The sequence below is a fragment of the Somniosus microcephalus genome, unplaced genomic scaffold (assembly GCF_052327205.1).
Source record: "Somniosus microcephalus isolate GS21.2 unplaced genomic scaffold, FLI_Smic_1.0 unresolved_chr3, whole genome shotgun sequence".
NCBI lineage: Eukaryota > Metazoa > Chordata > Chondrichthyes > Squaliformes > Somniosidae > Somniosus > Somniosus microcephalus.
This window is the reverse complement of record NW_028225181.1, coordinates 45,890,399-45,903,927: the sequence shown is the minus strand read 5'-3', so window position 1 is coordinate 45,903,927 and position 13,529 is coordinate 45,890,399. Positions and strand designations below refer to the sequence as shown.

The 13,529-nt window shown below is 45.0% G+C and overlaps 1 protein-coding gene across 1 annotated transcript in view; it reads left to right on the top strand.

Annotated features, from left to right (window-relative positions):
- The first annotated feature begins 525 nt into the window (after positions 1–525).
- The window catches only part of LOC147091398 (putative G protein-coupled receptor 139), a 43,361-nt gene continuing 30,357 nt past the window's right edge, over positions 526–13,529 (top strand). Inside the window, exon 1 of the mRNA XM_085976555.1 lies at positions 526–798. Coding sequence (XP_085832681.1) covers positions 618–798 — 181 coding nt within the window. The 5' untranslated portion in view covers positions 526–617. The remainder of the gene's footprint in view (positions 799–13,529) is intronic.

Genomic DNA, 13,529 nt, shown 5'->3' with positions numbered 1-13,529 from the left:
TGATAGATAATTTTGTCCTGGAATATGGCCTCTAGAAATTTCCGCACCACCGACATTGTACTGACTGGCTTGCAGTTACAGGGTTTATCCCTCTCTCCTTTTTTAAACAGCGTGTAACATTTTCAGCTCTCCAGTCCTCTCACACCATTTCCATATCCAAGGAGGATTGAAAGATTCTGGCCAGCACCTGCTCTATTTCCACCATTCCTTCCCTCAGCAATCCTCATATATCCCATCTGGACCGGTAAATATTCTACTTTACTGTGGTATGAAACGTGTTGGATTGAAAGGGGTTAACTGAATCTGTTTGTTCAGTGACTGTAATTAATGTCAGTCTCCACAGGTTAACTGAAGTTGTTTGTTCAGTGAGTGTCATTAATGTCAATCTCCACGGGTTAACTGAAGCTGTTTGTTCAGTGACTGTAATTAATGTCAGTCTCCATGGACCCTAATTGTATCTGTGCAGGGTTTCCCTCTTCTATTAATAAGGGACTCCGTTCAATGTGTTATACTGTAGTGTCAGTGAGAGCATCACCTCTGGTCCTAACAGGGATCAGCGTGCTGTTCCACAGAGTGGGAGTCGGAATCTGGGAACAGCAGATTGGAATGTCACAACAATGGATCAGAATCTAAGCACAGTAGATTGGAATGTTACAACAATGGACAGGAGTTTCATCTGGGAGTTTGACGTTCTTATTGAATTTTATGATGGAATAATATTAGACTGGCGGATCAATTATGCACTTGTGATTATACAATACATTTACTATCCCCTCCTTGCTGCTGTTGGTGTTCCTGGTAAGTCTCTCTATCCAGTTAATAATTCTACAAACTATGTTTAACTGTAGTTCTGTTCTTGTCATTTACTTTCCCCTCCGTATTGCTGTTGTTGTTCCAGGTAGGTCTCTGCATCCAACTATTAACACTGCAAACCTTTGCTAACTGTATTGCTGTTCTTGTCATTTACACTCCCCCTTTGCTGCTGTTGGTGTCACTGTTTATATCCAGCAATTAGATCTGTAATCACCTGAATCACCAGTCCTGCCGACCACCACCTCCACAATATCGCCCATTTACCCCCCTCCTCAGCCCTTCTGCTGCATAAACCCTCATCAATGCCTTTGTTAAATCCAGACTCGACTATTACAATACTCTCCCGGCCGGCCTCCCCATTACAAGCCTACATAAACTAGAACTCATCCAAATCTCTGCTGCCCATCTCCTAACTCGCACCAAGTCCCGTTCACCCATCATCACTCTGATCACTGACAATTTGCTCCCAATCCGGCAATGCCTTAACCTTAATATTCTAGCCTTGTGTTCAAATCCCACCATGACATCACCCCTCCAATTATTCCCATTTCCCTGCTCTTTTCCCACAGTCCTGCATATTGTTCCCCTTCAAGTATTTATCCAATTCCCCTTTTAAAGTTAATTTATTTCCCTCTACACCTCTCCCAGTCTTTCTGTCTCTATTTGTATTTCTCTCTCTCTTTTTATCGCGCTCTCTCCCTTTTATCTCTCTTTCTCCTGCTCATAGAATCATAGAATGGTACAGCACAGAAGGAGACCATTCAGCCATCGTGTCCGTGCCATCCCTTTGAAAGAGCTATCTAATTAATCCTACTCTTGAGCCTGAGCCCTGTAAAAAGTTACTATTGAATCTGCTTCCACCACGTTCTCAAACAGTGGATTCCAGATCACAACAACTCACTGCGTGAAGAAAATTCTCCTCATCTCTCCTCTGGTCCTTTTGCCAATTATCTTCAATCTGTGTCCTCTGGTTACCCGCCATGCTGCCATTGGAAACAGACTTACTTACTCTATCAAAACCCATCATCATTTGGGGCATCTGTATTACGTTTTCCCTCATGGAAAAGGACAAAGATAGACCAGGTGTAAAAGTTCTCAATTGGGGAAAGGCCAATTTTACTAAGCTGAGATGTGATTTAGCAAACGTGGACTAAAAGTGGAAATCACTGTCAAAGCAGTGGGAAGAATTCAGCGAGGAGATAATGAGGGTTCAGAGCAAATACGTTACCACAAAGAAATAGGATGGGACTCCCAAATCTAGAGCCCCCTGGATGTCAAGGAGCATACAGGGTAGGATAAGGGGAAAAAAGGGAAGCTTTTCAGATACCGAGAGCTAAATACTTCAGAAAGCCTAGAAGAGTATAGAAAGTGCAGGGGTGAAATTTAAAAGGAAATTAGGAAAGCATAGAGAAGGCATGATAAAATATTGGCAAGTAAAATCAAGGAAAACCCAAAGATGTATCATAAATACGCCAAGAGCAAGAAGATAACAAAGGTAAGGATAGGGCTTATTGAGAGCAAAAAGGTAATCGGTGTATGGAGGTGGAAGATGTGGGTATGGTTCTTAATAAAGTGAGAGAGGAAATATTAAGAACTTTAGCATATTTGAAAGTAGATAATTCTCGAGGCTCAGATGAAATCTATCCCAGGCTAATGAGAGGCAAGGGAGGAAATAATTGAGCCTCAGACCATCATTTTCCAATCCTCTCTGGCTATTGGTGTGGTGCCAGAGGACTGGAGCATGGCAACATTGTTTAAAGAAAGGGATTGACCAATTACAGGCCAGTCAGCCTAACCTCAGTGGTGGAAAAGTTGCTGGAAAAATTCTGAGGGACACTATAAATCGGCATTTAGAAAGGCACCATTTAATCAAGGACAGTGAGCATGAATTTGTTAAGGGAAAGCCATGTCTGACTAAGTAAAAGTGCATGGGATCCAAGGGAAAGTGGCAAGATGGTCCAAAATTGGCTCAGTGGCAGGAAGCAAATGGTAATGGTCGATGGGTGTTTCTGTGACTGGAAGGCTGTTTCCAGTGGAGTTCCACAGGGCTCAGTCCCCTGCTTTTTGTCATGTATATCAATGTTGGGGCCATGATTAAGTTTTCTGATGACACATAAATTGGCTGTGTGGTTGATAGTGAAGAAGAAAGCTGTAAACTGCAAGAAGTTATCAACAGACTGGTCAAGTGGGCAGAAAAGTGGCAAATGGAATTCAATCCAGTGAAGTGTGAGGTAATGCGTTTGAGAAGGGATAACAAGGCAAGGGAATACGCATTAAATGGTATGGTAATGAGAAGTGTAGAAAAGCAAAGGGACCTTGGAGTGCATGTCCACAGATCCCAGAAAGTAGAAGACATGTAGATAGGGTAGTTAAGAAGGCATATGGCATACTTTGCTTTATTAGCCGAGGCATAGAAAATAGGAGCAGGGAGGTTATACTTGAACTGTATTAAACACTAGTAAAGCCACAGCTAGAATACTGCATACAGTTCTGGTCACCACATTACAGGAAAGATGTGATTGTACTAGAGAGGGTACAGAAGAGATTTACGAGGATGTTGCCAGGACTGGAGAATTTTAGCTATGAGGAAAGATTGGATCAGCTGGGGTTATTTACTTTAGAACAGAGGAGGCTGAGGGGAGATTTAATTGAGGTGTATAAAATTATATGGGGCCTAGATAGAATGGCTCGGAAGCACTTATTTCCCTTAGCAGAGAGGGCAATAACCGGGGGCATAGATTTAAAGTAATTGTTAGAAGGGTTAGACGGAGATGAGGAGAATTGTTTTCACCCAGAGGGTGGTGGGGATCTGGAACTGACTGCCTGAAAGAGGCAGAAACCCTCATCACAATTAAAAAGTGCTTCGATATGCACTTGTAGTGCTGTAACCTACAGGGCTATGGACCAAAAGCTGGAAAGTTGCATGAGACTGGATAGATATTTTTCGATTGGCGCAGACACAATGGGCCAAATGATCATCATCTATGCCGTTAATTTCTATGATTCTATAATTCTATGATTCTTAACCTTTGCTGCTCTACATATAGATTGGGCCAACCAAATTAGTAACAATACTGTGGAGGAGGAATTCCTGGAGTGTTTACGGGATGGTATTCTGGACCAATATGTCGAGGAACCAACCAGAGATCAGGCCATCTTAGACTGGGTATTATGTAACGAGAAAGGATTAATTAGCAATCTTGTTGTACGAGGCCCCTTGGGTCACAGCGATCATAATATGATCGAATTCTTCATTAAGATGGAGAATGAAGTAGTTGACTCAAAAACTAGGGTCATCAGTTTAAATAAAGGAAACTACGATGGTCTGAGGAGCGCGTTGGGTAGGATTGATTGGGAAATGGCACTCAAAGGGTTGACGGTGGATAGGCAATGGCAAACATTCAAAGACCGAATAGATGAGCTACAGAAATTGTTCATCCCAGTTTGGCATAAAAATAAAACAAAAAAGGTGACTCAACTGTGGCTAACAAGGGAAATTAGGGATAGCATAAGATCCAAGGAGAGGACATATAAATTGGCCAGAAAAAGCAATAATCCTGAGGATTGGGAGCAGTTTAGGATTCAACAAAGGAGGACAAAGGGATTAATTAAGAAAGGGAAAATAGAATATGAGAGTAAGCTTGCAGGGAACATAAAAACTGACTGTAAAAGCTTTTATAGATATGTGAAGAGAAAAAGATTGGTGAAGGCAAGCGTAGATCCCTTGCAGTCAGAATCAGGGGAATTATAATGGGGAACAAAGAAATGGCAGACCAACTAAATACATACTTTGGTTCTGTCTTCACAAAAGAGGACACAAATAACCTCCCAGAGAAGCCGGGGTATATGGGGTCTGATGAAAGGGTGGAACTGACAGAAATCAGTATTTGTAGGGAAATGGTGTTAGGAAAATTGATGGGACTGAAGGCCGATAAATCCCCAGGGCCTGATAATCTACATCCTAGGGTACTTAAGGAAATGGCCCTAGAAATAATAGATGCATTGCTGGTCATCTTCCAGAACTCGATAGACTCTGGAACAGTACCCATGGATTGGAGGGTAGCTAATGTTACCCCACTATTCAAAAAAGGTGGTAGAGAAAAAGCGGGGAATTATAGACCGGTAAGCCTGACATCGGTAGTGGGGAAAATGCTAGAGTCCATTATAAAAGATGTAATAGCAGAGCACTTGGAAAGCAGTGACAGGATTGGACAAAGTCAACATGGATTTACAAAAGGTAAATCATGCTTGACTAATCTACTGGATTTTTTTGAGGATGTAACTGGTAAAATAGATAAGGGAGAACCAGTGGATGTGGTGTATTTGGACTTTCAGAAGGCTTTCGATAAGGACCCACATAAGAGATTCGCTTGCAAAATTAAGGCACATGGGATTGGGGGCAAGGTATTGACTTGGATAGAGAACTGGTTGGCGGACAAAAAGCAAAGAGTTGGAATAAACGGATAATTTTCCGAGTGGCAGGCAATGACTAGTGGGGTACCGCAAGGATTGGTCCTAGGACCCCAGCTGTTCACAATATATATTAATGATCTGGACGAGGGAATTGGATGTAATATCTCCAAATTTGCAGATGACACAAAGCTGGGTGGGAGGGTATGTTGTGAGGAGGATGTTGTGAAACTCCAGTACGATTTGGACAGGTTGGGTGATTGGGCAGAAACATGGCAAATGCACTATAATGTGGATAAATGTGAGGTTATCCACTTTGGTGGCAAAAACAGGAAGGCAGATTATTATTTGAATGGCAATAGATTGGGAGAAGGGGAAGTGCAAAGAGACCTGGGTGTTCTTGTGCACCAGTCGCTGAAGGTAAGCATGCAGGTGCAGCAGGTGGTTAAGAAGGCAAATGGTATGTTGGCCTTCGTAGCAAAAGGGTTCGAGTACAGGAACAAGGATGTCTTGCTACAGTTGTACAGGGCCTTGGGTAGACCGCACCTTGAGTGCAGTTTTGGTCGCCTAACCCGAGGAAGGACGTTCTTGCCATGGAAGGAGTGCAGCAAAGATTCACCAGGCTGATACCTGGGATGGCAGGAATGACGTATGAGGAGAGATTGTGTCGATTGGGCTTATAGTCACTGGAGATTAGAAGATTGAGAGGGGATCTCATCGAAACCAAAAAATTCTGTCAGGCCTGGACAGACTAGATGCAGGAAGAATGTTTCTGATGGCCGGGGAGTCCAGAACCAGGGGTCATAGTCTAAGGATAAGGGGTAGGACATTTAGGACTGAGATGAGGAGGAATTTCTTCACCCAGAGAGTGGTGAACCTGTGGAATTCTCTACCACAGAGGGCGGTGGAGGCCAATTCATTAAATATATTCACGAAAGAGTTGGATATATTTCTTAAGGCTAAAGGGATCAAGGGATATGGGGAGAAGGCAGGGACAGGGTACTGAATTTGGATGATCAGCCATGATCTCATTGAATGGCGGAGCAGGCTCGAAGGGCCGAATGGCCTACTCCTGCTCCAATCTTCTTTGTTTCTATGTTTCTAAACAGAACAATCCCAGCTTCTCCAATCTCTCCATGTAACTGAAGTCCCAGATTCCTGGTACCATTCTGTTAAATCTCTCCACCTCTAATCCTTGGCAAAGTGTGGTGCTCAGAATTGGACACAATGCTCCAGCTGAGGCGTAACCAATGATTTATAAAAGGTTAGCATTTCTTCCTGGATTTTGTTACTCTCTGTTTGTAAAGTCAAGGAGTCCGTATGTACTTTAACAGTCATCGCATCTTGTCCTGCCACCTTTAAAGGTTTGTGTAAGTACACCCCAGGTCTCTCTGATCCTGCACCCGCTTTAGAATTGTACCATTTAGTTTATATTACCTCTGCTCATACTTCCTACCAAAATGTATCAATTCACTCTTCTCTGTGTTAAAGTGAATCTTCCAGGCGTCTGCCCATTTCACCAGTATCCTCCTGTTTATTAACATTTCCGAGTTTTGTATCATCTGCAAAGTTTGAAATTATGCGCTGTATACCCAAGTCCACGGCATGAAAGGAGCAATGGTCCCAACACCAATCCCTGGGGAACACCACTGCAGACTGAGTCTGAAAAACAACCGTTTATCACTGCTCTCTGCTTCTTCTCTCTTAGCCAATTTCCGAGCCATGTTGCCACTGCCACATTTATCCAATGGGCTTCAATTTTGGTATGATGTGGTACTTTACCAAGCACCTTTTGAAAGGATAGGGAAATTGGGAAAGTATGGGCAATAGCAATCATAGAATTGTGGATCCAAAATCCATGGTCTCCTGGTTAAAAAAAACTCCGTTCTGGCTCTCCTTAAGTGTATAGCATGCGATGAACAGCTAAACAAGAGGGCGGAGCCACAGTCAGTGAGACAGAAACATTCACACAAGCTGTTTAAAGAGACAGGACCAGTCACACTGGCTTTTTAAAGAGACAGGACCAGTCACACAGGCTTTTTTAAGAGACAGGACCAGTCACAGGCTTTTTAAAGAGTCATGACTAGTCAAACAGGATTTTTAAAGAGACAGGACCAGTCACAGGCTTTTTAAAGAGCCATGACTAGTCAAACAGGCTTTTTAAAGAGACAGGACCAGTCACCCGCTTTTTAAAGAGACAGGACTCATCACACTGGCTTTTTAAAGAGACAGGACCAGTCACAGCCTTTTTAAAGAGACAGGACCAGCCACACTGGATTTTAAAGAGACAGGACCAGTCACAGCCTTTTTAAAGAGACAGGACCAGTCACATAAGTTTTTGAAAAAGACAGGGCCAGTCTCGCAGACTTTTTTATAGTGATAGGACGAGTCAGACAGGCTTTTTAAAGTGACAGGACCAGTCACATTCAGGTTTTTTAAAGAGATAGGAAAAGTCAAAAACGCTTTTTAAAAACACAGGACCAGTCACACAGGCTTCAGAAAGAGACAGCAACAGTTACACAAGCTTTTTGCAAGAGCCAGGACCAGTCACAGACTTTTTAAAGAGCCAGGACCATGCACAGGCTTTTTTAAAGAGACAGGACCACTCACAGGATTTTTTAAAGAGACAGGACCACTCACAGGCTTTTTTAAAGAGACAGGACCACTCACAGGCTTTTCTAAAGAGACAGGACCAGTCACACAGGCTTTTTTAAGAGACAGAAGCAGACACACACGCTTTTTAAAGAGTCAGGACCAGTCACATACGTTTTTGAAAAAGACAGGGCCAGTCTCTCAGACATTTTTATAGAGATAGGACGAGTCAGACAGGCTTTTTAAAGTGACAGGACCAGTCACATTCAGGTTTTTTAAAGAGATAGGAAAAGTCAAAAAGCCTTTTTAAAAATACAGGTCCAGTCAGAAAGGCTTCAGAAAGAGACAGCAACAGTTACACGGGCTTTTTGCAAGAGCCAGGACCAGTCACAGGCTTTTTTAAAGAGACAGGACCAGTCACAGGCTTTTTTAAAGAGACAGGACCAGTCACACAAGCTTTTTAAAGAGACAGGACCAGACACACAGGCTTTATAAAGAGACAGGATCGGTCACACAGGCTTTTTAAAGAGACAGGACCAGTCACACAGGCTTTTTAAAGAGACAGGACCAGTCACACAGCTTTTTAAAGAGACAGGACCAGTCACACAGGCTTTTTAAAGAGACAGGGCCATTCACACAGGCCTTTTAAAGAGACAGGACCAGTCACACAGGCTTTTTAAAGAGACAGGACCAGTCACACAGGCTTTTTAAAGAGACAGGACCAGTCACACAGCTTTTTAAAGAGACATAAGAACACAAAAAATAGGAGCAGGAGTAGGCCAATCGGCCCCTCGAGCCCGCTCCGCCATCCAATAAGATCATGGCTGATCCGATCCTAACCGCCAATCCACTATCACAGAACCATCTCCTGAATCTAACAGAATTAGACACACAAAATAGGAGCAGGATCAGGCTACACGCCCCCTGGGCCCGCTCCGCTACCCACAGGGCCATGTCCGATCCGAACCTACACTCATGTCCAAATTCCTGCCCGCTCCCCGTAACCCTTAATTCCCTTTACTTCTAGGAAACTGTCTATTTCTGTTTTAAATTTATGTAATGATGTAGCTTCTACAGCTTTTTGGGGCAGCATATTCCATGGACCTAACACCCTCTGAGTGAAGTAATTCCTCCTCATCTCAGTTTTGAAAGAGCAGCCCCTTATTCTAAGACTATGCCCCCTAGTTCTAGTTTCACCCATCATCGGGAACATCCTCCCCGCATCCACCCGATCCAACCCCTTCACAATCTTATATGTTTCAATAAGATCGCCTCTCATTCTTCTGAACTCCAATGAGTAGAGTCCCAATCTACTCAGCCTCTCCTCATATGTCCATCCCCTCATCCCCGGGATTAACCGAGTGAACCTTCTTTGTACTGACTCGAGAGCAAGTATGTCTTTTCTTAAGTATGGTCACCAAAACTGTATGCAGTACTCCAGGTGCGGTCTCACCAATACCTTGTACATCTGAAGCAATACCTCCCTATTTTTATATTCTATCCCCCTAGCAATGAAAGGCAACATTCCATTGGCCTTCTTAATCGCTTGCTGCACCTGCATACTAACCTTTTGAGTTTCGTGCACCAGGACCCCCAGATCCCTTTGTACTTCAGTACTTTCCAGTTTCTTGCAGTTAAGATAATAACTTGCTCTACGATTTTTCCTGCCAAAGTGCATAACCTCACACTTTCCAGTATTTCCAGATGTGATCGAAAAAGGCAGACACAGGCAGACCAGGCTGCCAAGAGAAGACAGGATATGCTCTCACTGCAGTCAGGGAGTAGTTGAGAAAGAGATGCACTTCCTCACAGCCTGTGGAAAATATCAGGGCATCAGAGAGAATTTCTATCAAAAATTCTCACAAATATGCCCTGAATTCAGAAATCTGACTGACAACCAAAAACTCCCATTCCTACTGGGGGAGGAGAGAAGCTGTGTAACACTGGCGGCACACTATGTTACAGCTTGCCATGAACAGAGGGACAACCAGTAAACTAAGACAAGAGTATATATAAACAAGGCGAAAATATATTTATAAACTCAGGGATATACCTGTTTATACACTGTATGAATGGAACCGCGTTTATGTGTTCAACCATAAATGTATTTTGATGCTTTGGCAACATAAGATGTACCTTATCGTGCCAATAAAGCGATTTGTATTGTATTCCATCTGCCAAATCTCTGCCCACTTACTTAGCCTGTCTATGTCCCCTTGCAGGTTTTTTATGTCCTCCTCACTCACTACTTTCCCTCCCATCTTAGTATCATCTGCAAACTTTGATATGTTACACTCGGTCCCCTCCTCCAAATCATTAATATAGATTGTAGAGAGTTGGGGACCCAGCACTGACCCCTGCGGAACACCACTAGTTACTGATTGCCAGTCTGAGAATGAACCATTTATCCCAACTCTCTGCCTTCTGTTAGATAGCCAATCCTCCATCCATGCCAGAATATTACCCCCAACCCCATGATTTTTTATCTTAAGCAATAATCTTTTGTGTGGCACCTTGTCAAATGCCTTTTGGAAGTCTAAATACACTACGTCCACTGGTTCACCTTTATCCACCCTATATGTTACTTCCTCAAAGAACTCCAGCAAATTTGTCAAACATGACTTCCCCTTCATAAAACCATGCTGACTTTGTCCTATTAAATTATGACTATCCAAATGTCCTGTTACTGTCTCCTTAATAATGGACTCCAAAATTTTACCTACCACAGATGTTAGGCTAACCAGTCTATACTTCTACACCAGACCCCCCTTCTCCCAATCCCACCCCCTGCCACGTTTTCACTATCCTCTCTGACCTTCCCCTCTCTGACCCTGAACGATCAGTCCTCAGCAAAGGCCTGAGCTTCATACCCTTATGCCCCCACCTCAATGAATTTCGAGCTCGGCAGGATGTTGAGCTCTTTTTCCGCCACCTTCGTCTCCGTGCCCACTTCACTGGCCAGGAGTCTTCCCCCCGCACAACTGACCCTTTCTCCCGCTTGCAGAATTCCCGTTCTACCTGGACCCCTCCCCCTGGCCTCTTACCCTCTCTAGATCTTTTCATCGCTAACTGCCGCCGTGACATCGGCCATCTCCATTTCTCTGCTCCCCTCACTCACTCCAACCTACCTCCCTCTGAACTTGCAGCACTCCATTCTCTTAGATCCAACCCTGACATTGTCATTAAACCCGCTGACAAGGGTGGTGCTGTTGTTGTTTGGTGTACTGACCTCTACCTAGCGGAAGCTGAACGCCAACTCTCCAACACCTCCTCCTACCTCCACCTGGACCATGACCCTACTACTGAACATCAAACCACCGTTTCCAAGACTGTCGCTGACCTCATCTCCTCTGGAGATCTTCCCCCTGCTGCCACCAACCTCATAGTTCCCCAACCCCGCACAGCCCGCTTCTACCTCCTTCCCAAGATCCACAAACAGGACTGCCCTGGTAGACCCATCGTTTCAGCCTGTTCTTGCCCTACGGAACTTATCTCTTCCTATCTTGACTCTATCTTTTCTCCCCTTGTCCAGTCTCTTCCCACCTACATCCGAGACTCTTCGGACGCCCTCCGCCACTTTAACAGTTTCCAGTTTCCTGGCCCCAACCGCTTCCTTTTCACCATGGACGTACAATCCCTCTACACCTCCATCCCCCACCCGGATGGCCTGAGGGCGCTCCGCTTCTTCCTTGAACAGAGGCCCGACCAGTCCCCATCCACCACGACCCTCCTCTGCCTGGCTGAACTTGTTCTCACATTGAACAACTTCTCCTTTAGCTCCACTCATTTCCTCCAAATCAAAGGTGTTGCCATGGGTACCCGCATGGGTCCTAGCTATGCCTGCCTTTTCGTGGGCTATGTGGAACAATCTTTGTTCCAGTCCTACTCGGGTCCCCTCCCTCACCTCTTTTTCCGATACATTGATGACTGTATCGGTGCCGTTTCCTGCTCTCGCCCCGAACTTGACAATTTCATTCACTTTGCCTCCAATTTCCACCCTTCCCTCACCTTCACATGGTCCATCTCGGATTCTTCCCTTCCCTTCCTCGACTTCTCCATCTCCATCTCTGGGGATAGGTTATCGACCAATATTTACTACAAGCCCACTGACTCCCACAGCTACCTGGACTACACTTCCTCCCACCCCGCTTCCTGTAAGGACTCTATTCCATTCTCCCAGTTTCTCCGCCTCCGCCGTATCTGCTCCGACGACGGCACCTTCCACACCAGTGCTTCAGACATGTCTTCCTTTTTCCGCAACCGAGGATTCCCCTCTACTGTGGTTGACACTGCCCTCGACCGTGTCAGTTCTATCTCCCGCACTTCTGCCCTCACCCCTGCCCCTCCCTCCCGGAACCACGATAGGGTTCCCCTTGTCCTCACCTTTCACCCCACCAGCCTCCACATTCAACGGATCATCCTCCGGCATTTCCGCTACATCCAAAGTGATCCCACCACTAAACGTATCTTCCCCTCCCCTCCCCTTTCAGCATTCCGCAGGGACCGCTCCCTCCGAGACACCCTAGTCCACTCCTCTATCACCCCAAACAGCCCTTCCTCTTCGCCTGGCACCTTCCCGTGCAAGCGGAGGAGATGTAACACCTGCCCCTATACCTCCCCCCTTCCCACTGTCCAGGGCCCCAAACACCCCTTCCAGGTGAAACAGCGATTTACTTGTACTTCTCGCAATCTAGTATACTGTATTTGCTGCTCACGATGCGGTCTCCTCTGCATTGGGGAGACCAAACGCAGATTGGGTGACCGCTTTGCGGAACACCTCCGTTCAGTCCGTAAGGGTGACCCCGAGCTTCCGGTCGCCTGTCATTTTAATTCACCGCTCCATTCCCACTCGGACCTCACCGTCCTTGGCCTCTTGTATTGTTCCACGGAAGCTCAACGTAAACTCGAGGAACAGCACCTCATCTTCCGATTAGGCAGTCTGCAGCCTTCCGGACTCAATATCGAGTTCAACAATTTCAGATCATAAGCTCGGCCCCCATTTCATTTTCTCTTGTAATTGTTGCACTCCTTTCCCCCCCCCCTTCCTTTTGTTTCTCTCTCACACCTGGCAGCTATCTTTTGCCCTGCCAGTACACTTTACACCTAATCCCAGCCTATTACCATCTCGTCTAGCTTCTAATCTCTTTTACTTCTTTTGTTTCTTTTATTCTTTTGTCCGATCGCAGCCCTGCCTTCGATCTAGTTTCTTTTCTTTCCAGTTTTGAAGAAGGGTCCAACCCGAAAAGTCAACTCAAATTTCTCTCCACGGATGTTGCCTGACCTGCTGAGTTTTTCCAGCATTTTCTGTTGTTATTTCGGATTTCCAACATCTGCAGTATTTTGCTACTATACATTCCAGCCTTCTGTCTACTGCCCTTTTTAAATAAGAGTGTTCCATTAGCAGTTTTCCAGTCTGCCGGGACATTTGCTGAGTCCAGGGAGTTTTGGAAAATTATTACTAATGCATCCACAATCCCTACCGCCACTTCCCTCAAGAGCCTATGATGTAAGCCATCAGGTCCAGGTGATTTATCCACCTTGAGTCCCACTATTTTACCGAGTACCACTTCCTTAGTGATTTTGATCGTGGTTAGCTCCTCCCCCCCATAGCCCCCTGTTTGTCCAGTGTTGGGATATTCTTAGTGTCCTCTACTGTAAAGACAGATACAAAATATTCATTCAGTGTTTTTGCCATCTCCATATTTCCCACCATT